This window comes from Athene noctua, chromosome 7 (genome assembly GCF_965140245.1).
Source record: "Athene noctua chromosome 7, bAthNoc1.hap1.1, whole genome shotgun sequence".
In the NCBI taxonomy this organism is placed as follows: Eukaryota; Metazoa; Chordata; class Aves; order Strigiformes; family Strigidae; genus Athene; species Athene noctua.
The window spans coordinates 21,369,774-21,396,837 of record NC_134043.1 but is presented as its reverse complement, the minus strand read 5'-3'; the positions used below and the strand labels follow the sequence as shown (position 1 = coordinate 21,396,837).

Sequence of the window (27,064 nt, the reverse complement as noted above, 5' to 3'; positions counted from 1 at the left end):
GTGTGTGCAAGTAAAGACACCTGTTTTAATTAGATAAACTTGAAGTTCAAAGATAAGACAAGTGTAGGGTGTGCTCCAAAACAGCTGTTTTCCCCTGCTTGTCAAGAAGTTGCTAACCAGCTGGATGCAACTTCTGTTCCTGCTTGGTATTATGTAATTTGTCTTAACTGTTATTTGTGATGTATTGCTGGTTTTCTAGACAGGGAAACAGCCCAAGTATGAGGACAACCTGTACATGTATATTTACTTTGTTGCCTTTATCATCTTTGGATCGTTTTTCACCCTAAACTTATTCATTGGGGTCATCATAGATAACTTCAACCAACAAAAAAAGAAGATAAGTATCACATTTCATTTTCACAACACTTCATTGTTATTGAGCATTCAGCAAATGCATACAAGGATAGATATGAGTGTCTGAAATTTATCATAGGAGAATAAAAAAGAAGTCTACTTTTAAGGTTTCCTTTCATTCTATTCAACATAATTAAATGTCTTTTGCTTTTTAAGGCATTTGAAGTAATTTAAATTTACATTGAGTATTCTTCATATCCCCGTAATGCCCAAAGATAATGTTGTACATCAGAACGTTATGTACTGTTTTCCACTTACCCTTACAGAGCTGTGACAAAGTTATGTGAAAATGCAGATGACTTAATTCAGGCAAATAGGTGACAGGAAAGAAGAGAATATGCAAAACTACAAATATCAAAGTTGATACATGTAATGTATAGCAGTACTGTGAAGGCCTTCTCAGTTATGAAGAGACTAACACAGTAAAGCTGAATTCTGGAACTACTGCTCTGTATTGTAAGATTTGAGATGGTGGGGAAACTGTCTCGAGTTAGTAGTGAATTTACTGGAGAAAAAAAATTGTTGACATTTGAAAATGTGTAGTCTTTCTTTTCAACTGAAATTGTTTCTATTATTCAGATAAACACAGGATTCTATTAAGAGCTCCAGGAGCATTTAAATAGATTAAAATGCAGACTGTGACGGGAAATTGAATTCTACTTGCTATTTAAACTATAAATGCTATATGAGGTCTACAATAGTCTTGTTTTTCTGTACGCACTTGGAGAAGAATCATAACGGAATGTTGATTTAAAAAAAAAAAAAAAAAAAGCTCAGTAATACCAAGGCAGTACATAATTTCTTCATGTGATTTTTCTTCTGTGATTCTAGATGGTTTGTCAAGTTTGTTTCATTGTACTGAAAAAAGATATGGCTACACTTACTGCAGTGGAAACTTCCATTAAATCTTTCCACTTGAGATGGGACTATGCAACTTCATATGTTGCTTCTTCAGATCCTTTGAGTCTCTTATCTGCAGACCCACGTAATAGAAAGGTTGAGTTTGTGGTTCCAAACCTCATGACATCATCCTGCAAGATGTTTGCACCTCCATTAGATAAACATCAGGGACTTCCAGTGCTTAAGAGGAAGGTGGTTCAGCCTCTTATCCTTGGAGAGGAAGACTACGGTTATATACGTGCTATTGGCATTTTTAGCAGTCTGTATGTAACAAAGTGACCTTAGTAATGAGGTGATTATAAATTCACTTGGCAGACACTGTCTACTGTAGTCATTATGACTCAGAAGGCAGAGAAACGTTCCTGCTAAAGGGCTTTTTCTGGCTGTGTGGTATACACCTCTTGTACATTTGTAGCTGCTGTAACTGTCACCAAGAAAGAAAAAATACTGCCAATATCACAAAGGACAACAATTAGTCTGGGGAAAGTTCTATCTACATGCTATTCTTCAGTTTCATATAGCAAATTAGCAAACATTAGTTGCCTGTCTTTTGAATTTATAGATGCACCCATGCTCATAAAATTGTGCAGATCACATAGTGCATGGCTACCCAGCAGTATTTTTCTTGTCTTTGTTCTGCCTTCACATCACTGAGATCTCTCCATTTTGGGCAATATTGTTGGGATATGAATGGGAAAGACCTTGTTGCAATATACCGTTTCTGTACAGTTACACTGTGTTCATGTCTTTGGTCCCTGTGTGCATCCTACTCTCATTACAGTAGTTCCTATGAGGAAAAAAAAGTTCCAATAGCTGACTGTTTCTTAACTGTTAGAGTCCTCAAAGGCATATAGGATATATCTCATCTTAAGACTGCTGTGCTTCCTATGGACAGCACACTGAGACAAAGACAACTTGTTCACTCTTGATAGCCATTACATCAGTGAGACAGCATGCTAAACAGGATCTCTTTTAACTTCTAAATCTTCATGTTTATATGTAGCCACAGCTGAAAAACTCAAACACAACTTCATTCAGATTCATCATTACTTTCTCAATAAGATTGACACTGCATTTGACAAAGTCACAGTATCACCTGGGAGACCGAAATTCATTTCTAAATGCCACTGCTTTGGCATTGTGCATGCCTGGAATGTACTTACAAACCGATGCATGAGAGAAAAAAAAAAACTTACTTGTCAACATAAATTGTATTTCTGGCAAGTGTTTCCACATGTGGAATATCCATAACACACCAGTCTAGATATCTTCTTACTCAGACTGTTGTCCTTTAATTCAGGCAGGAAACCTCAGAATACGCCCATGCTTCTGATGATCTCTGAATGATGTAGGGAAATGATCAAGCGTCATATACACTGTCAAAGTATTATTGTGACAATAGAACATCTGAACTGAGATACCTGTACTCAAATGATAAAACATGCATCCTGAAAACTAGCATCAGTAATTTCTTGTTCCTGATATTATTTCCTTGAAGGCATATCAGCTCTCAGTGTATCTTTCTACCTTTGAAGGTTTTTTTATTTCTGGTTGATTGATTTACAGTGTGGAGTTCATGATGTTAGATTTATAAGTATCTATGGAATGCACGTTTCACACGGGGTTTTTTGTACATATTTAATTGAATTAATCAGGTATGGGGTTTTTTTAATAACAGATCGAAGTTTTGGGGGTTTTCCTCTGTTACTTAATTTGTTTTATTTTTCCATCAAGACTTGCCAGATATTTTAACAAACTTTGATATAATCACTGTATTTTTCTTTTGATAAGAATCTGTAAGAATGAATATATCATTCATAGAAAAACATGTTCTGCAATGCTGCAAATTAATGGATTTAAGGGTTTGACTGTAATCAGTTCTGGTTTTATTACTTTACCTTGGAGGTCAAGACATTTTCATGACAGAAGAACAAAAGAAATACTACAATGCAATGAAGAAGCTGGGATCCAAGAAACCACAAAAACCTATACCTAGACCAGCAGTAAGAATGCGTATTTTTATCACCTACACTTGGGAAAAAATTGCAGCAGGACATTACCAAAAATTTCTTCCTTAACTCTGAAATGGTTTAGGTCTCATTCAAGTTAGCCCTTCATTCTGAATTAAAACTTGTATGTATTTCTATTCCTCAAGAAAAATTTCTCATATTTGTCATACCTGATGAAGTAGGGAATCAAAGAATCTGAAGAAATAGAAACTATTGGGTTTTGAGGGGAAAACTGAATGCTTTTCTTTTATTTTTCAGCCTTTTACTTGGTTGTATATTATGAGGGAGGAAGAAGGAAATGGGAGGGAGGAAAACAATGTTCGTTACTTACAAGATACTATGACCTTTTCTTTTTTCTCCCCTCAGAACAAATTGCAAGGTCTGGTGTTTGATATCGTAACAAAGCAAGGATTTGACATCACCATTATGGTTCTCATCTGTCTTAATATGGTCACCATGATGATAGAAACAGATGACCAGAGTGTACTGATGCAAAATATTTTATACTGGATTAATTTGGTCTTTGTTGTCCTTTTCACTGGAGAATGTGTCTTCAAACTGTTCTCGCTCCGTTATTATTACTTCACCATTGGTTGGAATATTTTTGATTTTGTTGTTGTTATTCTTTCAATAGTAGGTAAGAAATTCTTATATTCAAAATGAACTATAGTAAGACCGGTACTAAATGCTTTATCTCTGTCAAATTTTGCAGATTAGAGGAAATACTTAATTTTAACTCATTCTGATTATTTAGGAAAATAAAAGCATACTTTAGAGTAGTAACATTCTTAATAATTTTTTATCAATTTTAATACTTTTTTTTTTTTTTCCTAAGAGTGCTGGCAAAAAAGCTAAAATTACTTATAGCAGATAAATTTTTATCTCCAATTATAATTTCTGCTAATTCCACAGATAGAGTTGTTCTTTATTCATAATTTGTTGTGGAATATGTAATGTGATAAAATGTTACCCTTTTAATTTTATGTTTCACAGGTATGTTTCTAGCTAAGGTGATTGAGAAGTACTTCGTATCCCCCACTTTGTTCAGAGTGGTACGACTTGCCAGAATCGGTCGAATCCTGCGTCTCATTAAAGGCGCTAAGGGAATCCGCACTCTGCTTTTTGCTTTGATGATGTCTCTCCCTGCTTTGTTCAACATTGGCCTGCTGCTCTTCCTGGTCATGTTTATCTATGCGATATTTGGCATGTCCAACTTTGCCTATGTTAAGAGGGAAGCTGGTATAGATGACATGTTCAACTTTGAAACGTTTGGCAACAGCATGATCTGCCTGTTCCAGATTACCACATCTGCAGGCTGGGATGGTTTGTTAGACCCAATTCTTAACAGTGGGGATCCAGACTGTAACCCTAACAAAACTCACCCAGGGAGCTCTGTGAAAGGCGACTGCGGCAACCCTTCTGTTGGGATTTTCTTCTTTGTCAGCTACATTATCATATCGTTTCTGGTAGTGGTGAACATGTACATTGCTGTGATTTTGGAGAACTTCAGTGTTGCTACTGAAGAGAGTGCGGAACCCTTGAGTGAGGATGACTTTGAGATGTTCTATGAGGTTTGGGAAAAATACGATCCCGATGCAACACAATTCATAGAATATAGCAAATTGTCTGATTTTGCAGCTTCTCTGGATCCTCCTCTTAATATGCCAAAACCAAACACAATTCAGCTTATTGCAATGGATCTGCCCATGGTAAGCGGTGACAGAATTCACTGCCTTGACATCTTGTTTGCTTTCACAAAGCGTGTTTTGGGGGAAAGTGATGAGATGGATGCCCTCAGAATACAGATGGAAGATAGGTTCATGGCAGCCAATCCTTCTAAAGTCTCCTACGAACCAATTACAACTACACTGAAACGAAAACAGGAGGAAGTGTCCGCTACTATCATTCAGCGTGCTTACAGACGTCATCTTTTAAGACAGTCAGTAAAGAAACTTTCGTTTATGTATCGGAAGGATGGGGTCGATCTGCTTAGCAAAAAAGATATTATTATTGGTAAGTTAAGTGAAAACTCACCTCCAGAGAAAATGGATATGTCTTCATCCACTGCTTCTCCTCCTTCTTATGATAGTGTAACAAAACCAGAAAAAGAAAAATATGAAGATGACAAATCAGAAAAAGAAGACAAGGGGAAAGACAGAAAACCAAATAAAAAGTAAAAGACAAAGAGGTTGTTCATGACGAATGTTCACAAGTCTGAGAAGATGACATTTTTATCAATAGCACTCTTACTGGAGGATTATGCCAAAATTACAAGTTTTTACATATTTACCCACTGTTGCAGTCAGTGCCTGTACCAGGACGATGGCCCTTCACTAGCAAACTCTCAGTCTGTAAAAGGGAAAATACCTTGCAGAACAGTTTTTATTATCAGCTGGAACCAGATGGAGAGTAGACACAAAATTTCTACTTGGACTGTAGGAACCCTTAATGGAGTGCAAAATGACCAGTCCTAATAAATCTGTATTTTTGTGGAACAAGTTTATTTAATGTGTACATTTCATGTATGTATGTTCTATGTGTGTTAATTTTTTTCATTATATTGTTTGCTTTAATTCAAATACGGCTATTTGTAATTTGGCTCTGCTAAGAAAAAAACTAAATACTCTTGCAGAAAAACACAAATGTCAGGAATATGATATTATGTCACCATAATGTTGATATAATTCTCTGCAAGTCACTTCTGGAATCCTGGTTTTCTGTTTAGATTACCGAACCTCAGAATCTAGATCAAATCAACAGTAAATTATAAAAAAGAACAAGTATAGATAGAGAATTTATCAGAAAACAAAGCAAAGGAATAATTTTCACAGAAAAGTGGTTGGTAGTTTAGTCTCTTGGTTTTATTGTACTTACGTTTAATATTTTAATTATTTCTTTATTTATTATACAGGACATTTCAGATACAGTGTTTTAAATAAATGATGCTACATACACAACTTCTTTTCACAGAAAAGCTACAAATGCCAAGTTGTGCCTACAGGGAATTACTGAAATTTAAAAAATCTTTTTTTTTAACTGTAGACCCTGTAATTTCATGAGTAGCTTCCATACTTTATTCCAAAAATCTGTTCCTACACTTCTCATTTCACATGAATATGTCCCACTTAAAACAATAATCAAAGCTATGTGTATAAATTGATAGCAAATTAACTTTTGGGACAAATAGTACCTTAATATATACTTCAAACTTTAATACTTCAGAAATGTAAGTCTTAAGACTTAAATATAAGAGTAGCTACTTTTACTTTGGAAAGATGGGTCGTGCTAGAGACACAAAACATGTATATCAGTGTTGGTTTTGACCCCCTATGGCACTTTATTCAGGTTTCCACTGTAAGTAATGCAATCTTCTATAGAAAACTGAGATGACCAAAAGGATGTATTTAAATCAGCTTTGTCCTGCATTGTGGATTAGATGACTTTTTTATCATCAAGGCTAACACTATATAAGTAAGTAAAATATCATCTATTATTTAATCAATTGTTTTATGCAGTGGTACCTGTTTGAACAAAGACAATGGCCTAAGTACTGTATTTATTGCATCACGTATGTACCCTAGTAAGTGTAGCTTATGACATTTCAATAGATAATATATATTCTGCAATACTCCACATAATTGGGAAGCTTTAACTGATGCATGCTTGCTGCTATTATCCTACAGCTTTTAAAGTCTAAGACGGGAAGACATGTGAGAGGTAAAAAGAAAAAAACTGTTCGACGAGACCATCATTCCTTATACCAGTAAGCAATAGTTTGCTGCTATTATAGATTTTATTTTGAGTTTTGTAATCAGCAAATATGCAGTAAATAACCAGACTACACAGGATAAATATATTGCTTAAAATGTGGGTCTAGAAAAAAACCTTTTATAATATATATCTATTGATCTATTCTTGTTATTTTGAAAATAGTTTTATTTTATAACATTTTATACTTACAAGAAACTACACATATCTTCATGTTGTTACTGCTGTCTACCTGTGACACTTTACTGCTGGGGAACCTAAGATACAATGTGAATTGGTAATTGCAAGTTTCAGCTAATTATATTAAACATTTTAATAAGGAATAATTTTAAAAGAAATTGACAGTGCAGTTCTTTTTCTGATCAGTAGGTAGGTCTTTGTGAAACAAGATAGAAAAGTTTCTTTTGAAATGATAATCCTGTCTGTCAATTTTCAGGGTAATCTTAGTCACGGAAACATTGCTTTTCCCCAGTATTAGTCTCACATTATCTGCTTTTCTTGTTGATTCATACTGCAGTAGAAATGCTTTAAATATGATTTCTTATTCAGTCTTTCTTCATGAGAATGAGTACTGAAACTCTGCAATGGACAGTGGAATACCTTGCATTTCTTACAAAATAACTAGAATATAGATGGGCTCCTGCTTTTATAGGAACTATTGGCTAATAGTGTACTGATGAACTGCATGCAGGAAGTTGTTTCACTAAAAATAACTACATTGCTAACAATCCAAAAGAATAAAGATAATCTTTTTATGTAATTGTTCTAGTCTTTGTGTTTTTATTGTATGAAGTTTATACAGATTAACAGGTAATGGTTGGTAAAATTAAGGGGGATTCCCTTTAGCAATGAGGCAGTGTGTTTTAGACATCTAGATCACATGTTGCTTTATGACTTAGATCGATATCAACTTGTCACCATCTAGATGAAAAAAAAATTATTATGTTCTCTTGCCCAGAGAAGTTTTTCTAGAATTTAGAAAATAATCCCATATGTGGGGTTTTGTCAGATATTTATGATTTGCTGAGGAGGAGCTCCAGTAGTGTCTTCTGGTGGCCAAGTCCAGTCCAATGAAGGGTGTCTCCACATTCTTGCTGAGATCCAGGAGACACTGCTCACCCTGGGTTGGCTGGTCTAGGAATTCTCACCAAAATGGCCCAACAGAGGGGATAAGAGTCACTTTAATCCCATTCCCTGTCAAGAAATCCATGCTTGCCAAGAGAAGGGAAAAAGACCTTGTTAGAGGTGTTAATAGCCACCCCACAGTTCTTTTCAGGCAACTGGTGCCTTTACAGACCCTAACCGGCATGGTCCCTGGCAAGAGGTTACTCCATACAGGTGGCAGGGTGTGTGCAGGTGGACCTCTGGCTGGAGTAATTAATGCATTTTTTTCCATTCTCATTTCTGGTGTGAAGAGTAGCTGCTTATACTTGGGCCAGTATAGCTAACAGGAAAAACAAGGTGTATGCTTTTACTAACTGTATCTGATTTGAATTAAAACCCTTTTTTTCTTAATCCAGAATAGTTATTGTTCTTCATATCTTAGCTGTTAACAGTAATTACTCAAATTAATAATGTAAATGCTTTAACAAATCTTGGTAATACTCTTGAATTGCTGTTTAAAGAACAAAATTGTTTTAAGTCAGTGCTGGAGAGGTAGGGAGTTAAAAGTTCCATGTGGAATAAGCGTGAAATATGCACGTAATAGTTTTTACAAACTTGGTAGTGTGCAGGAGCATATGAGGTCATTTATGAAATAATTTTATCCTGTAAAAATTCTATCATTAAAGTTATGTTTATTGAAACCATAATCCAACTGAAGTCACTCTCTGTTTTTGTTGAATCAAATTCTAAACTTTTTGATCCTTTGCAAAAGGAGTAAGGAGTAATATATTTGCAGATTTTAAGTGTATCTTTTTGAATAAATTTGTATCCTTTTATATTTCTTTGAAATTACTCCAGTACACCTGGAAGTTACTTGTCTTTATGGAAGACACAATTGACTCTCTTAACAATCCAGGAATGCAAGTGTATTTTATTTTGTGAAGGTGCCATCAACACCTCCCCCCCACCTCAACAAACAGACACTAAATTAGGACATAAAAGGGGAAATGTTCTGGTTTTTTAAAATCTTGACCTTGCTCAGCTCCATAACAAAACTATTTCACTTCAAAGACTTCTGCATCCAGCATGCAAAATTACTTGTAAAAATATAAAAGGGAAAAAAGGCAAGGGGAAGAGATGGTATTGCTCATTCACTTTTTTTGTAAAGAGGCCTGAAACATGTTCAGGGTGGTGTTTGTATTATTTTTGAGCAGAAATTTATGTTGCTGACTAACATAAATCAGATTCAGTAAAAAAGCATCTCTCTAGCTGTTAGCAGCATAATTTTATAAAAAACTGTGAAGCCTGACTGCAGGCAGTAGAGGGCACAAACACCTGCCCAGTGATCACGGTACTGCACCGGGTGTCTTCAGCCACAGAAAGCATAAAAAAAATACAAATTGCAGTCACCTGCGCAGGGGATAGCTTATAGCATTCCAGAGAATGTATAGATTTTATAATTGTTTTGTTCTAGTGAACTAATGAAGCTACAACATGATAATGTGGCTTGTCGTGTAAAGATAGCTTTCTTGATAACACTTTTTTGGCTGGACCAGGAGTTTTTTCATTTAAGTTCTGTACCCTGCAGGGCATGTAGCCCTATACCCAGAGCTGATGCCACATTGGTTAAGAACTGTCACACTTACCTGAGCTTATGAAAATATAGCTGAAGGGTGTTGATGCACTGGGGAATTCCTCAGATAGATTTAGCCTTGCTTTTATTAATAGGCATTATTCAATTCCAGGGTGCACATATGAAACAGCCCCAACCTTCTAAAAGAATCACATATTAAAGTATCTCTCATTTTTGTAGCAGTCATAAATAACATGAAGCCTTATTAAAAATGCAATGGGGTTTTTTTGATGTAGAAAATTCTGATGATACTCATTCTATAGTGTATATTCAGAAAGGCTTATCTAGCTTTATAATGCATTAGGAGAAATAATCTGAAAAATCTGCTGTGTAGGAATATTTAATGGCTCCCAAACCTCTGCATTAGCAACATCATTTTCAGTGGGGGATGGTATCTTTTGTTCCCTGAGTAGAGCAAGGTTTTGTCTGTGTGATACAGCATGCAGCCTTTGTAACTTAGCATATTTTATTTTTCCTTGCTGATTAGTGGGAGCTGTTGCACAGTGAAACAGACACATCCTAGTGCTTGCCTAAAAAAAAAATAAATACTGCAGTGTAACCCAAGCAAAGTAAACTGCGGCGCATTTCTCTCCAGAGAGGGAAAATTGCATGCTGAAGCACACATGATCTCTGCTGCAAGAAAAGCTTTTGATGAAAATAAGAAATGACGCTTCATAAACAATTTATAACAATCAAAACCAGCAGTGCCTGACATGCTCTGCACTTGCATTTTCTATTGTCTTAAAAGCATGTTACTTTCTCTAACAGCAGTTTTGATAATAATCTTTGTGGAATCTGACAGCTGATTAAAAAAACAGCACAATATGTTTTTCAGAAAATGTATACCTGAAACAGAATCTAATAAACTGTTTTCATTTTCAAAGTAGTATATGTAACATTCATATTCAAAAATGGTCGGAGAATTCCATGCTGTATTGCTACTTGCAGTAGTGCTTTATAAAAATGTTATGCTTGCAGATACCATAGCAACCACTGTCATGTGGTACTTTCTGATTGCCAAACTATACAGTAGCTTTATGCCCATATTCTACAGCAATACTTGCATTAATATTTGTATATAATGTTTAGTAAAAAGTGCATCTGCATCCACCGCATGAGGCAAACTAGATTATGCCAGTGATGATCATGTTCATGGTCTCAGGCAGGCAAAAAATTAAAATGCTCTCTCTTCAGGCATTGTGAATCCTTGTAACCTTTCTCTTGTCTTTACTTCTTGATGGCCTTGATGGCTGTCAAATGTGATATATAGAGATTCACGTAGCGTTGCTGCAAATACTAATATATTTATTTATATAGATGGAAAGCAGCTGCTCGTGCTCTATAACTGTGTAAGACTGGAAATTGGATGTGATTTATATGGTGGTGAATAGGTGGGAAGATAAATGCAGCCTCCTAATAGCCTATCTCCAGAGCTGTGTGTACATCCAAGAAAAGATATTTTGGGAGTGATGCTCAAGAGCATTGTGAACTCACCTGCTTTATTGCTCTTGTTTTCTCATTTATTTGAAAAACATTTACTTGAAATTTCATTTATTTGCCATGTTGCAACAATCTTTTAGAATTCTGTTACTTTTGTATGAAAATTAAAAGAGCAAGGAAGTGAAGAATTTTTGTCTTGGAAGGATAGTAAATAATGGCATATACGAAGAAAACGTAATAAAATGTTAACGTGATTTTTCTACTTGTATTTTAGGATCAAAGCCTTTATTTCACAGTTGAATTCTACCCTGTATAAAGAGAGCTTCAAACACAGGAAATTTCAAAAGCTGTATAGAAGAACTGATGACAGGAAATTACAGTGCAGATATTACTAAAATGTTATTAATATAATATCTTTTGCAGACGTTAATTGGAAATTGATGCACTCTAAAAGATTGTACCAAAGAACATGGCAGTGAGAAAAATCTGCAGCAGAGTATGATTAGAAATGGTTGTCTTGGCACAAGTGAATCTGTTTTGTTTCTGTGATGAGAGAAAAAACTACATACTAAAACCTAGGATCAAGAAATACTTCCCACCTCTGTTAATATCCAAAATTTTTCTATGTGTATGTACCCTATTTATTCATGTCTATTATTATAATCTAAACTTCTTAAATCACTTTAGAGTGTAAAAATCTCAATTTTCTTAAGAAAAAGGGGAAAAGATATAATAAGAGGGCATGCAGCCTTAACTTTTCTGTATTGCCTACTCACGTCTATCTTCTGTATGTACCTACTGTATGTACCTACTCATGCTCCACCTTCTCTTTCCCTATTCCACTATCAATTCCATTCCATGACGTGAAGATTTTACATGATAATTCAGACTGAAGTGGTCTAAATGAGCTCCTTTTAAAACTTCATGATGAAGTAAGATAAAATATTTTTGACTGTCTGGAGGACAGGGAAAGGTTGATTTTGCAGGCCTTCTTAACCTTGTCAACATGATATTGTCCAATAAACACTCTCTTGTGCAATTTCTTAGCTTTTCAGAGTTTCTAGGCTGCTAAGTCAAAGGAACTGAATCTGAAAGGTTTCCTCAGTATTCCCCCATATAGATGGTGTGGAAAAAAATACCTTCTTCAGAGCTGTGTTTAGTCTGCAAGCTCTGACTCCATTTTTACCATTGTTCTTATGGAAGAATACTTGTGGAATTTTCACGGAAAACCAGGTAAGTAGTATCCATAGTATGCCATGTCAGCAGCAATGGCCATATGTTTTTGATTATACCTAAAAAAGAAAAAAAAAATTTCAGTATAGCCACTTCAGATATTAGGTCCAGATTGAAAAGTACTGAAAAAAAATTAGTATTGTACAACAGCTTTGCATGGAATTTAAATGTAACCCATACCAACTTAACCATTTTCCAGTAACAGATTTCCTAAAAGAAAAATATATCTCCTTGTTTCTAGCTCTGTAGTCTAAATAAAATGACTCTTAGCCTTTATGGTAAAAGGATTCATTCCTTATTGCTTTGTCTAAGGAAAAGTACAAGACATACCTTCAAAAGTAAAGTACTGGGGAAGGATGTTAATTTTTCTCAAGATGATTCTGCCAAAGGTAAATTGTGCAGGAAGCAGACTTTAAAAAATGAATTTAAGAGTATCTCATTAGATGTATATCCAAGACCTAAGACTCTGAGATGTTATTTATATATAAAGGTGTAACAATAATAATAATATTGTATTGTATAATCCCTGGGGTTCAAGGCGATGGAAGGAAGGACTGCATGTAGAGGAATGGACAGGAAGGATTTCAGAGTCCAATAATGGATATAAATGTCTCTCTAATTACAAGATTTTATCTCAAAAAACTTTGTGGCATTTTTTTTTTCTGCACCTAAGGTTAAACATAAATCATTTGTTTAATATTATGTGTGATGGTTAATGTTTATAGAATATCAGTGTATTGCTTTTTCCGTTCATAGTTGGAATTGTTGGAAGACAACAATTGGCGTATTGAAAATGGCATGTTTTATTGAAATAAGACAACCATTAATAATATCTAGTGGATCTTTGTGTATGAAAAGAATGTAAATAGGCCCTTCTAATTGCTATCAAGTCCATTGGTAATTAGTCAAGAATAAATCAGCCTCCACCTGGACTACCAAGGTTAGATTGCCATGTTATTAGCATGATAACCCAGATTAATAAAAGTATGCCTATTCTATGAGTAACTAAAAGATATTTAAAAACTAATTTCATTGATAACTGCCAGATACTGCAATCATTTATTGGATTTATCTTACCAACAGTACTGTAAAACAAAAAAATACACTACCCCTTTAAAGTTTTTCTTGTATTAAGACTTCCTGTTCTTGTACACAAAATGTGGATTTCTGCAAGATAATAAATCATTAAAATCCATAGCTTTGCTGCATAAAATATAGCCTCTAATAGCTTGATTTCAGCGTACTTTCTTGATTTATTGTCAATCCCTTGCCAATATAAGAGGAGAGATGAAAGCAATTACTTCAAGTACATGAGACCCGTCTTTCCAAGGCAGTATTTTAGAACTGATTTTTTACTAGAATAAATAGAGAGTTAAGGTATACAAAAGCTGTACTGTGCTTTTTCTAATATCTACAGTTGTCACTGTTATTCTTTCAACAACTGATGATTGGGACTCTTTCAAAAGATTTCTTAGATAAGGGATTTCTTTTGGGTTTTTCTTAGCAATGGCTCTTCTCAAAATCTTTACTAATAACTTTTCAGGGTATAGAACTTTGTGCCATGTACTGGAAAGAGGTGCTTATTGCTTTTAGATACTGTTCTAATTTTGCTAATACTTGTTTTCATAGTTTCTTTAATATTAAAGTATGTTGGCTTGCACCAACAGTTGATTTTGACACTGTGCTGTCTGTGATGGTAAAGGCTAAGACAATTTGTGCATTATCATCACATTAGTTAGATACCAGATCATGCATAGATTATGGCTCTACTGTCCTGCTTAGATTACCGACCTTTACCTTTTATCGTTGACAGGTTTCATATGTACTGGAAATGTCTGAATGTTTAAAAAAGATTCCTCTAAAGCCTGGGAAGCCAAGTCTAAGGTTTGATTAGTTAGGGAACTCAAAAACCGCAACTATATTGAGATGTTTTTGAGGACCTGATGTCTGTATATTCATAGCAAATCTAGAGAAAGAATATGTGAAAACTTTTTTTTTTTTTTCCTAAAAAGAATAAAAGTAAAAACTGAAAAAATGTTAAAATACAATCTGATGACTTCTTATTTCTCTCCCTATCTCAGAGTAGTAGAATTTTTCAGAAGACAACCACCTGATTAAAGCCCAGGAGAAGTGGAGATCCTTAAACACAAGTGAATATTAAAACTTCTCATGAGGCTCAGGCATACTCATATAACAAAGTTTAAAAGTTAAGAAGTCATAAATTCATTATGGCAATGCTTTATCTATAAAGGCAAGGGCAGCAGATGTAAATAGGTGGTGTAAAATTCAAAGGACTAGTAAAGGAAATATTTTAAAGTATTTTAACTCCCAAACCCAAAAACCTGTAATAATTTAATCAGAATTGTGTCATTCTCAGTATGAACTTTCCCATAGAATTCTGCTCTAAGTTTCTATTTACATGTGTAGGTGAGATGCATTTGAAACACATGTCCCTTTGGTTGAACAAGGAATTCAAACAAGGGTATAGCATGTTTTGTTCAAATGCTCAGTGAGCAGTCTGTTTTTGGAGAAAGGGGGAGTTGGTATACCATAGTGTGCTGCATCTCAAATCCTATTTCAGATACACAAATTCTTTCTTAGTCTCCAAGGTTTGGTTAGGATATAAAGTCCTGTGAAAAAATATATTAGAAAGCCAACTGTAATTGAACCAAACTATTGAACCAAACAATTATTTAATGTAAGTTCTCCATCTTTCTCAATTCTGATACTACTCCTCTTCACAGGTAAAGTATTACTGAATTTTTTAGATGCATGTCTAAGAGTTGAAAAAAATTTTAACTGTTTCAAAATTCATGTGGCACCCCTTTGATATGAAAGGATCAATACATTTACCTTTAATGCCACCTCTAAGAGCCTACACCTCTTTCTCATAGGTTCCCTTCTGACTTTAAGGCAGCTCTGGTATAGTATAATGCAGTCTCCATCTCTTTTCATTCTCCTTCCTGCTCTATTCCCAGTCCGGAAGAGAGAAGAGTTGCCTTTCAAGTAGGAAGACCAGAAATCAATTTATTGCAGCAGATGGTTCAAACCGTGGAACTGAAGAGTAATTGGATCAGCTGTGGCAGTTATCACATACGACAGCACCAGCAAATGGTGGTAGGTAAACTCATTAGCAAATAGACTTCAGCAGCCATTAGAAAAAATGTTAAAGAATGGAGAAAGAAGACACTGTTATTTAGAAAAATAAATTAGAGACAAGTCAAAGTCTTTTAGGTTTTATAGGTTATTGTATTCCATGTAAAATTATAGTTTTGTGTACGTACTCTTTGAAAAGCAGATGCACAGTACTCAGCCCTCCCTCATGGGTAAATAAGACAGTCTAGAAGTGATTTTAAAAAACTTTTCAACATGACAAAAATATTACCTTAAAATATCCTGTTTAACTGTAAGCAGAAGCAGATAATAGTTCATACATAAAGACTGATAACCAATGCCCTGTTTGTACTTATTCTTTTCATATAGATAAGTTGGTTCTGTCCTTTTAAAACATGTCACATCTGATAAAAGTGATAAGGACTTTTTGAAAGTATCTGATTTATTCATAAACTTGTGAGGGTTTCTTTAGATTTGACTGCATTTTCCCAACAGTTTCATGAATATAGTTAAATGTCAGGGCAATTTCAGCTACTAACTTCTCTAACACTTTAAAAGTTTTCTCATGATGCTTAACGACTTTTCTAAAATCTTGCTAATCTATACAACACTAATATATATTTTTTAAAAAGAAAGGAAGTAGAATCTGGCAGACCCTAATCTAAATTTCTAGTCTTTCTGAGCAGAACTTAGATACTGGTCTGGAAAACCTTCCCTGGAGATCGGCGGCTGCTGGCCATTCCAGTGGTGAGAAACCTTGAGGCACCTTTAATGCCAGAAAGCTACCAAATGGATTACCAAACTAATCTAAGGTTTAGCTGATTCCCTGGATGAGCGACTGACCAATCTATTGCTTTCTGATTCCTCCTAGCCTGTTCATTGCAGATGCTCTGGATAAACCATGGTAGTTACCAAGCAGGGAGAATATTCTGGGTTTTAGCACACCACAAACAAGAGCACAGCATCTTAATCCTTCAGTATGTCTGTTTGTGAAAGCACAACAGTCATCATCCACTCTGCACGCTGTGGTGGAAGCCTTCAGAGCAGAACTGGCAAACTCTGTTGTGGATGAGGCAGGGTTTCTCCACCACAATTTTCTGATTGTATACTGCTTATCAGGGTGTGAGGTGAGAGAAACAGGGGAAGAAATGGAAAGGAAGAGGAGAAGCAACTCACTTCAGAAAGCTCACAAGGAGGTGGCAGAGCAAGGATCAACACAAAGGAAAGGAACAACATTAAGCTGGGCAGTAACTTCTGTTCCACACTGTCAAAAACTGAATTAGCTGAATATGACTTGTATTATAGGCAATTCACTGTTTAATTTAGCATTAAGTAAAATGATGTAATAAAATCACGAGTCCACTAAAAATATGAACGCTTTTCAACCTGTTTCAGTGAGGGGATTCTTTAGGTTAAGATGTATTTTGCAATTGCACAACTTTCTTTGTATTTATAAAACATGCATTCTCAAGGGTTTCTGGATGCATCTGATCAGTTTATGTATTAAGGAATTACTGCAAATTTGTCTAATTACTGTCAATTACACTGACATGTCATGATTAGTTATTGCTATCACAGTAGAAACTCCAGAATTGTTCTGGCCTTTCAAAGCCACTTAAAAACATGAGGACATTTATGTTCTAATATAACTGAAGAATATTACAAGTGGTTGAGAAATCTGCTAGGATACACTGTCAGTTTACCAGTTCCTTTACAACACAGTTGTGAAACGCATTCTGAGAAAGCCTTGTCAACGTGTTTTTTTAAAAATAATTTGTTACAGTGCTGTTAGGTTCAAATCTTATATTGCTGTTAGGGTCAAATCTCACCAAATAAGTGAATTTTCCTGAAGTTGACTGGTGTAGGAAGAAAATGTCATTCTTTGCATGTTATCAATGCAAAATTATTCTCTTATTTTATACTTACATCAAATTGTTTTCCAGTATTTCAGTTTCCTTTCTTGAAGTGTGATGCACTAATCTTGAATCTTGATTGATTATGAATGTAGTATGAGTAATACTGACAGCCATAACTTTTATAAAGCTGGTTATTATACAGTCGTAATTTCATGTGAGTGGGTAGATTTTATGTATCTGTGGCTTTCTCTTTTCCTCCTTAATATTCTCGAGAACTCTGGTGGGTAAGATCTGGTGCTGGTGACTCACTGTGGTTTTTGTTTCAGTAGCACTTCTGACAGCTGACATCTCTGAAAGTGTCTCATCTTTAATAACTGTCAAGCAGAAGGTCTAAATTAGGCCATAGTTTCACATACATATTTAACTGCCATAAACTGGCAATGTAAGTGAAAGAAGCCCTGCACTTCCCTTTCCCCTAGGTTAGCACAACCATTTGTGTTGCTCTACAACAGACTAGATTGGAGAACTAAAAACTCAATGAGAACAAAAAAGTTTATCTTTCACTTAAATAATTTTCTATTCAATTCACTATATAGCTGTACAACTGCTTGTGGTGGACAGGAAGGCAGGTAGACAGTAGAAAGCAATGCCCTTTTGTATTAATTTGGTATTTGTGAAAGTATGACTTTGGATATCTCTTGGTGGTTCCTCAAGCTAAAGCCATGATGTTTTCCTTCCCTCCTAGAAGAGAAATAAAATTACAAAGTAAACAAGAAAACATCTGTATTATGAGGATTAAAAATCAGGATTCAGACTCTGTGGTATCCTAAGCTGAAATGGCAATGCAAGTCAAACCCAAAACTGTGTATGTTCAGTTTACAATACTCTATACCCTTGACATAGTCTGTTCATAAAAGCAAGAAATTTGTTAAATAAAATTGGTAGTTTTTCACTTTTGTAATATGGATGAAAATTCCATTTTTATCTCTACTGAATTTCACTTTGTGTATTAAATTAATTTTAAAAATATAGGAATTTTTCATAACAAATATAATATTCATCAAAATTCTCAAAATGCTGTTTGGTTTGAAATTTGTATATTATTAATTTGAGATCTTTTATTTAAAATGGTACCCAGTTGCCAGTTAAATCCACTAGGAGAAACTCTGTGAGCTCCAGAAGGTGCTACCTCTTAAAGCAGTGAGAGGCTGCCCATCAGCAGGGTTTTGCCAAGATGTTAAGCAGCTCAGCAGAGCCCAGAAGTTAGGTATCACTAGTTAACCTGCCTCACCATCCTCTGATGACCCTCTGATTCCCAGGAATGCTGCATACTACTCAAAATCCATCCCTGTCCTGTCTCTGTCTCTATGCAAATGCTTGCTGACTTGTAGACTAAAAATCAACTAATATGATGTGTTGTCATATCTTTCTGAATTATCTCTATCATAATTTCTAATTCTGGGCATAATAAACTAAAGCTCATTTAAAAAAAAAAAAAAAAAAAAAGAAGAAAGAAAAACCAAAACCAAACCCCCAAAATCCAAACAAACAAAAAAAAAACCAAGTAGATATTTATGGAAACTCAGAAACTCGACACCATGCGTCAGAACTTTCACGCTTTATGACTAATAAACAACTTGTCTGTGGACACCTAATATTTCAAGTTTCAGTTTATTATTTAACTTTCTGTTCTGTTAAGATTATTTTAAAACACCATTGTCTGGTACTGTATTGCTATTATATAAGCTATGTCAGCACTGCAGATATGTCCCTTCATAGCAACTCTTGCGTTCTTCTCTGAGTTTAATCACAATAATTAAAATATACTCAGGGGTAGCTTTTGCTTGCATAGCTTTATTTTCCATGCCTTCTGATGCACCCAGTTTTATAGCCTCAAAGGCATGATGCAAAAGTTTTTAATTGTGTCTTTCAATCATTTTACTTTCAGTAATTATTTTCTTCAAAGTTTTGTCTAGCCAGAAAACTGCTTTCTCGTTCTTTCAGCATCTTAGTCACAGTAATCCCTACATTGGTCACCTCCAGGCTACTGCGTGTGTAGCTACTGATTTATCAGCCAGTTATTTTGTCTATCTGTAAGAGAAATAAAGGGTGTGTAGCCAATCAACTTCACTTTCATCTGAGTGATGATTTTTAAACCTGGATCCTTTAGAGCCCTTCTTGGGAGTTACCTCCTCTTAACCGATCTTGCCACAAATAATTAGACAAAAGTACGACTACAGTCCAGTTCATAGACAATATATAGTGCCAGCTCTTAAGATGTGCTTGTTCTGGTTATTCCAGTTTCCAAAACCACTGTTTTTTCACAATGAATGTTTAGAGGGGCATAGAGGTAGAGAAAACTGCTACAAGCTACTTCCATCATAGAAGAAGGAGACTTTGCTCCAATTCCAAGCAGAGGAATTTCATCTATTACTGAGCTGTAGTATATACAACTCTAATTTTGTCTGACATTAAAAGGTACCTTGACAGGGGGACAGTAAGAAGGCAGCAGGGTGGGTGGGTTAAGGCAGAGGCAGTGACCTAGCCAGGTAGGAGGAGAACCCAACATTGTGGCTCAGCTACAAAATATTTGGTAGCAACCACCATAGACAACTGATGTGATAGCTTTGGTGTGTGGTGGTTGTATAAAAAGCAGGGTCAGGGATACGATGTCATCTATGAAGTGAATTTACTTTCACTTTCAAGCTGACTTTCATCTTTTGGTTGCATGTCCCTGTATTATTTATTTCATGAAGATCTGTGAATTTTTACTCACGTTAAAAAAACCCTAAAACCACCAAAAAAACCCCAAAACATTAGCTTGGGTTTCTTTCTGGATTTTGAGCAAGGAATGATTAGTGAAGAATGCATAGAATCTGGAGATTAATATTATTTCCTCTTCAGGATTTGCATTACTTGGAAGTGCGTCATGCATGACTATCTTTGCTATAGCCACGTTTTCCAGGGATCAGAAGAGATTTTTTTTTAAAGGACTTTTTATTCAGTTAAAGATAAGTCTTTGAATTCCAGGGATCTTTTAATGAAGCAAAGTGACTCCATTGCTTTTTTATAAAATAGGATGTATACATGTTTGTTATCATGCAGATTATTTTTTTTTTTTTAAATTTTGTTTCTACACTAGTTGTTCTTAAGGTATTTAGAGTTAAAATTAGAGATTTGTATTTTTTTTTTTAATCACTTCTTAATGTCTGACAGGACAGATAATAATATTAAGACATGATGTCCCATGAGGTGTTTTTCTTTTTAGCATCTCATCACCTCACCTCTAATGGCTTTTTATTGCTTTTGGCTGCCTCAGTCTACCAATCTGAGTCATGTCATCAGGAAACAGATTGTACCTAAGGTGAATGCAAGGATTCCTAGATGGAGATTTTCCAAGTCAACCTGATAAGAGTTATCTCATATTTGTGAGCAACTGTGAGAAATTCTCCCTCCCTCAAAATCCTTAATGGTCGTTAAATTTAAGAAATTCAGCTTTTAGCAGCAACAAACCTTTTGTTAAAGAACCTGCATAAATTAACTTCTTTGTATAACCATTGCTTCCAATATGAATATCTAAGGCATGCATATGAAAATAATTGATTAACCTAATTCATACATATATCTTATGCCTCTTAAACTAATAAGAGAATAAAAATATATTTTCTTAGCTTTAGGTGATTTAATCAAAGCAGCACTCCCCTACAAATAAATAGAATCATCCTCCCTCATCACCTGGTTCTCCGCCAAGATTCCTGAGTATGGCAAAAAAATTAGACTGAAGACTTTAAAATTAGATCTTACCTGTCTCTCCACAAGTGCTAATAAAATGGAAAAAAATAACTCACTTTAATCCCAGGCTCAGTAAATTTATCAAGATTTTGGGGGCTAAAATGGAGAGAGACTGGATTAATTCTGCAGCATGCTTGCTGAGCAGGGGGTTAAATTTCCGAAGCAGGCAACCAGCATGCTCTGCAGCAGTTTGTAGGTGGTGTTAGGACAGCAGCCTTTTGCAGTTAGTGCTCTCAGAAATCCACTGTTTTTTCTGATGCTTTTTAAGAGGATATTGAGAAATTCAATAAACTCCTGGTTCTTTAGAGAAGCATAAATTGACACTATGAAGTCCAGAGGTATGAACTGGCTAAAACGGTGTCTTCTTCACTAGACAGATTCAGGAATGTGTCTATGTTGTTGTAACAAATAATAAAAAAAACCTGCTAGTATAGGAACACAGCTTATTTTGAATTTACATTTTGTGGGTTTGGTTCCAAGCGAGGAATATAAACTGGTTAAATAAATGAGCTTGGTTAATATTTTTAAAAAAATAAAAAGGCTAATATTCACTGTCACAATATTTTTGGGAGTAAAGGGGAGCACAACTGTAACAGAATAGTGCCTAAAAAACCCAATATAGTGCCTGGGAATTTATTATTTCAAGGTGAATGGTGCCTGTTGTGTACATTTTGATGATTTTTTCAGGGCAAAGTTAGAGGACTGATTACATGTACCATCAGATGACATGCTAGTGCATGGTAACTTGAGAAATAGCCAAGAATGGTAGCAAAAAATCTGCAGGCTGATGGCTGGTGTAGTGGGTGAAGTCATTCACTAGTGTGGTTGCTACATGATTAGTGATCAAAGTGTGAAGTTATCAACATGTAAACAAAGTAGACAGACATTACTTTGAGACTTATTTTATTGATAATTAAAAACCAGCGTAACAAATCAACTGTAGAAGAGTTCATTTCTCCCTGTCATAGGGTGAGGGAGGCATGCAGGGTTCAGAGAGCTGAGTCAAAAGACTTCAGTGTTATAAAAAAGGGCTTGCTTTTTAGAAATTATAGCTATGGTGTGGGAGGGTAGCAAGCAGTGCAATGACTTTTCCTAAAAGCCAGTGTCTAGACAAGCCAAGTGCCTTCAACATTTGGTGACATAGACCCAAACACATTTGTGCCAGTTTGTGCCTGAACCCATTAAACTCGGAGTACACAGACATGTGGGAGTGGGTCTGCTGAAGTTCATTTCAGTCAGATTGATGCTATTCACCCTGTCTCAACACCAGCCCTGTCCTAGGCTCAATGCAAAAACAGATGTGGGCCTTTACAGAACGCTCCCCTACTAGTCCCATTTTTTCCATTATTTCATTAATGAAAAAGACAGTGTTTTGATTTTGGTGGCTGTAATAGAGATGCGCCTAATTTTCTGCAGTTTTACTCATTAGAAAGCAACTTATGTGAAGGTGGACCTGTTGTTCTGTGGAATGATGTAGACACAGGGAAATAATTTCAGATTAATTTTTTTTTTAATTCTTTACAGCATGAAGAAGTTCCTCCTGTCTCCTGACTCTGCCATCCAAAGAATTACTGGTAAGTAGAACACTGAATGAAATATTCTTCTATATTGTTCAGGTTTCCTTTAAAAAGTTTTTCAAAACAGTATTTTAAAAGGGAAATTCAAAGAGGATGATTAGATATTACATAAGAATTTTACCTACCACCAGTTATACTATGCCTCTGTTTCTCAGCATTTCAGAAAATGACGAGACATGCAAAATAAATTAAAAATTATAGGGCTAAAATGCAAACAAGTTACTTTTAACTCACGGTACATAAACAGACAGCTGGCAAATAGCAGTTCCTATAACCCTACTTGCAATATTTTTGGTGTACCTAACAAAATTTTTATTTACTGGAGTAGTGTTATTCCAATTAAAAATAAAGGATGCTACTTCATTCTGGTAATTGATAATGAGATGCAACCTCCACTTCTAGCTTTTGAACATGAAGCCATCAGTCTAAATCTCTCTAGGATTTTAGTGATTGTAAGCAGTTGCCATTTGACAGTCATCCTGCAGCCTATGTGAAATGCATTAGTGATTTGTGGGGCAGTCTAAACAAGCTTGCGTTGCTGCTCTGCCTGTTCTCTATATAAATAGACAGGAGAATTCTCCAGAGATGTCAGTCTGGCACCTCTCACAAGCTTTGCATTTACTTACTATTCATTATTAATTGTTATGTTCTTGCAGCACACTTGATATTGTAAAAGTACAAAGATACAGTCCCTCCCTGGAGGAGCTTACTTTAGAAGATAAGCACAACCAAGTAATTCTTTTCCTATACAACAAATACAGTTTTCTTTGCATTTTGTTCAAACTCTCTAAAACTCAGATAACGTGGGCTTCAAGGCAAGTTACGTAACATTTCTTTACTGACTTTCACATTACCCAGTTCAGAGTGAAAGAACTGTCAGAGCATACTTAGCTATATGCAGTGTGACAGATTTCACTGTTCTGAACAATTGGTCCCAACTGCTCCTATCTGAGGCTTCAAACCATTTTTGAAAGCTATCAAATTTTATATTAATCTCCTCAGGAGGAGAAAGAACGAATCTCTGGATAGGAAGACAAGCCAGTGCTGATGCATACTGAATAGCAGGAGAGGCACAATATTACTTGGAAAGACCTCTGACTAGTCTGTGTTCCCTTCTCCATAAGGCAGAAAGTTTTATGATTTTGCTGGGGGGGGAAAATAGGCAATTGATAAATTAAACAAAGGTGGCATTCTCTTGAAGAAAGAAAACATATACACTACCGTGCATATTATAAATAGAATGTGTTTGATTTTATTTGTATGTGTTTTCCTCTCACGTAGAAATTAGTACATGACATGTTTGGGGTTTTTGTGTTCACAGTTATATTTGTTTTATCACATTCATTCCAGAATCCCAAGCATTGTCACTGGCTTTTGGAAGGCTTCATAACTAGCAACAAAGTGCCAAATGTTAAGCTGTGGGTGGTTGAGGAGGAATTTTATAACTAAAAGGAAAGGATAAACTGGAAGGAAAAAACAGGTGACAGGAAGTGGGTGACCTGAAGCATGCAGAGAAAGAGAGAAATTAAAATACTCTGAAAAAAGTAGAGATAGAAAAAATGTGTTCCAATCATGACAAAGCATCTCTGCAATAACTTCTGAATACCATATGTTTTATTTGTAGTATGTTGGTCTATGAATAAATCAGTTGTTTTAATTGGACAGCAGATTATAATGAGGAAAAGAAAAGGGGATTGGAAGTGATCAGTTGGGGGGCCCTCGAACAAATGGGTTGGAAGACTCCTGGCTTGGCTGCCTACAGGTCCCACCAAAGTTAACCTGGTGAACCAGTGCCTGCAGTTTGTCAGAACATGGGGAGTTGATGCTGCCAAAAAGTGTGACTGCTTTCTAAGAGGGGTGGCAGGTGTTTGGAATAGCTCAACTTCCTCCTATTCCTCCTATAGGAACTTGCTGCATCCTGAGATAATGAGTTTTAGCCAGATACTCCATGTATGCTGTTCTAAATCTTTGCCCCGTTGGCACCTTATTCCTTCTGTTAAATCAGAATTTCTGAGTAACCATCCACTCATCAAATTCCCAAATTGAAGTCCCACAGATGCCAGGCTCAGCCGGAATTGAGTAATCACATTTCAGAAAAACTAAGACACAGCCACCCAGTTCACTATGATTTCACTTTTCAGTTCAGGATGCCAGATACTCCTCATTGACATTACAACACTTTCTGTAACATTCAGAACCTTTTACAGGGAGGTATTTGGGCCTATGTATCAATAATCTATTCTAAATAATCTAAAAGCGTCAAAAATATCAACATATACTTTGTAGTAAGTGTGGTCCAAAGGGATCCTGCCAAATTCATATTTGTTTTAAGGAATAGGCCAGGAGGAATACCAAGCTGATCCAAATATAGCTGCTTTAAAATGTGGCTAATTGGAGGTGGTCAACTGAAGAAAAGAGACAGCTCAACTCTGAAAGTGCATTAGAATAGGTCACAGAAGCAAATAAGAGGTCTAGGATCGATATTTCAGACACTTATCAGCAAATTTAAGCAAAACTAGCTTAGATACTGAATATAAAAGACAATTTCAATATAATGATGGAAACATAGGTAATTGAAAGTATTCTCCATGTTTGAAGCTCTGGACTGTGTAGTCAATTCTAAAATTAAGCATTCTGGATACCATCAGAGCACCATAAATGGAAAGTGAGGGGAATAAATCTTACCTTAGTTGTAACCATTAAGACAAAGCACTGAAAGGCAATCAACAGTACAGAATGCTGGGGGGGTAAGAGTTTTGAATTCTTTAAAAGGTGGCAATTTGTAGAATGAGGCCTAGGCTTCATTCCAACACACAAATATATTTTTTAAATTCCACTGATATTTATACATCAAAATAGTTAGAGAAAAAAACCTTGGGCATGATTGTTCATCAACCCAATTACTTTATATTTGCTGACTGAGATTTTGAAAAACAATTGGCTAAGATCTTCTGAAACTTTGCTTTGATTTTCAGATTACTGGAATATATAATGCTTCAGTCTTCTTCAAAATAGAAATATAGATACCAGGCACATTTGAAAGATGAAGAGGTTATTATGGTAAATAACACAGCACGCATATATGCTTTCCTCTAGAGACTCCTATGCAGAGGCACACACATATGCCTTTATTCCAGCCGCACAAAATTTCCTTAATCAGTTCTTATTTCTCATGATCAAAAGTGTTCCCATTCCTAGCATATCTCCTATGCTGTGTTAGCTGTATATGGCTTAGGATTTATCTCCAAATCATTTGGGTACAGGCAAAGAAACAGCATGAGGTAAGGTAGTAGAAGTGCTACCTCATCTTTTGTGTTCCTGTACTACAGCATCTGCAGGGAAATCAGGCTTTATAATCCTGAACTGTAACACGTAAACACAGAGCAAAAGAGAAATACCTATATTGATGTGAATACTTGTCACGTGAAAGGGAAAAAAAAAAAAAAAGTTTTTGCAAAAGCTGATTATTTGATAATGCCTTGTAAAAAAAAGGAATAATTAGCTCAATTTGGAATGTCTGCTCTCAAACATAGCAGGTGCACAGCTGTACTGGTTAAAAGAATTGTTAACGTAAACAAGTAAGCATATTTCATTCACTTTGATTACTGAAAATCATTGTGCTCTTTTCTGTGAAATTGTAGAAAAAAATAATAATATAAAAATCATGCTTGTAATGGCTTCAGACTTCAGACTGCAAATGCAAGCCAGAAAGCTAAGTGCAGCAGTAACCATAGGCAGCTTCACACAGGTGCACGCTAGGAATACCTCAAGGACCATTTAATACTTCAATAGAAAAAACCTTAAAAACACAGATAAAAACCAAGCCACACACACTCATACAGAAAAAGTCATACATAGTTTTATGTAATGGTGGTTTTTAATAATACACTCAGGAATTTTAATTTACCAAAACCAATACAACTCTAAGATTTAAATGTTAAAGTTTTCTACTATATTATATATTGCATTTTATTCAGCTATTTATTCCGTTTTTTAAAAAAACCCCTGATTTAATTGGGGAATATAATTTTTTCCCCACTGGTGTTTCAGTAGCCCCGGAAATGTTTTAGACTAAATGTTTTATTATCTTTCTAAAGATCATATTTTGTTTTCTTTCACAAATTTAATAATTTGTTCTGGATTTTGGTTGAAAATTATCTAAACCATCTTTGGTAATTATTTTTCTACTTACTATTACAAGCTTAAGATCCTTTGGGAGATTGTCACATTGTATGTCTATAATTATTTCAACTCAACTCCCTTCCGTTTCTGTTCAATAAAAAA

The 27,064-nt window shown here is 35.3% G+C and overlaps 1 protein-coding gene and 1 long non-coding RNA gene across 2 annotated transcripts in view; one reads left to right on the top strand and one right to left on the bottom strand.

Moving 5' to 3' along the window:
• The window catches only part of LOC141962302 (sodium channel protein type 2 subunit alpha-like), a 76,492-nt gene extending 70,201 nt beyond the window's left edge, over positions 1-6,291 (top strand). Inside the window, exons 24-27 of the mRNA XM_074910268.1 lie at positions 200-337; positions 3,153-3,257; positions 3,630-3,900; positions 4,257-6,291. Coding sequence (XP_074766369.1) covers positions 200-337; positions 3,153-3,257; positions 3,630-3,900; positions 4,257-5,440 — 1,698 coding nt within the window. The 3' untranslated portion in view covers positions 5,441-6,291. The remainder of the gene's footprint in view (positions 1-199; positions 338-3,152; positions 3,258-3,629; positions 3,901-4,256) is intronic.
• A 3,395-nt stretch (positions 6,292-9,686) lies between these two features.
• LOC141962303 (uncharacterized) overlaps positions 9,687-27,064 on the bottom strand; it is a 29,953-nt gene continuing 12,575 nt past the window's right edge. The window contains exons 2-3 of the long non-coding RNA XR_012633910.1: positions 12,348-12,500; positions 9,687-9,908 (exon numbers count right to left, since the gene is read on the bottom strand). This is a non-coding gene — a long non-coding RNA (uncharacterized LOC141962303). The remainder of the gene's footprint in view (positions 9,909-12,347; positions 12,501-27,064) is intronic.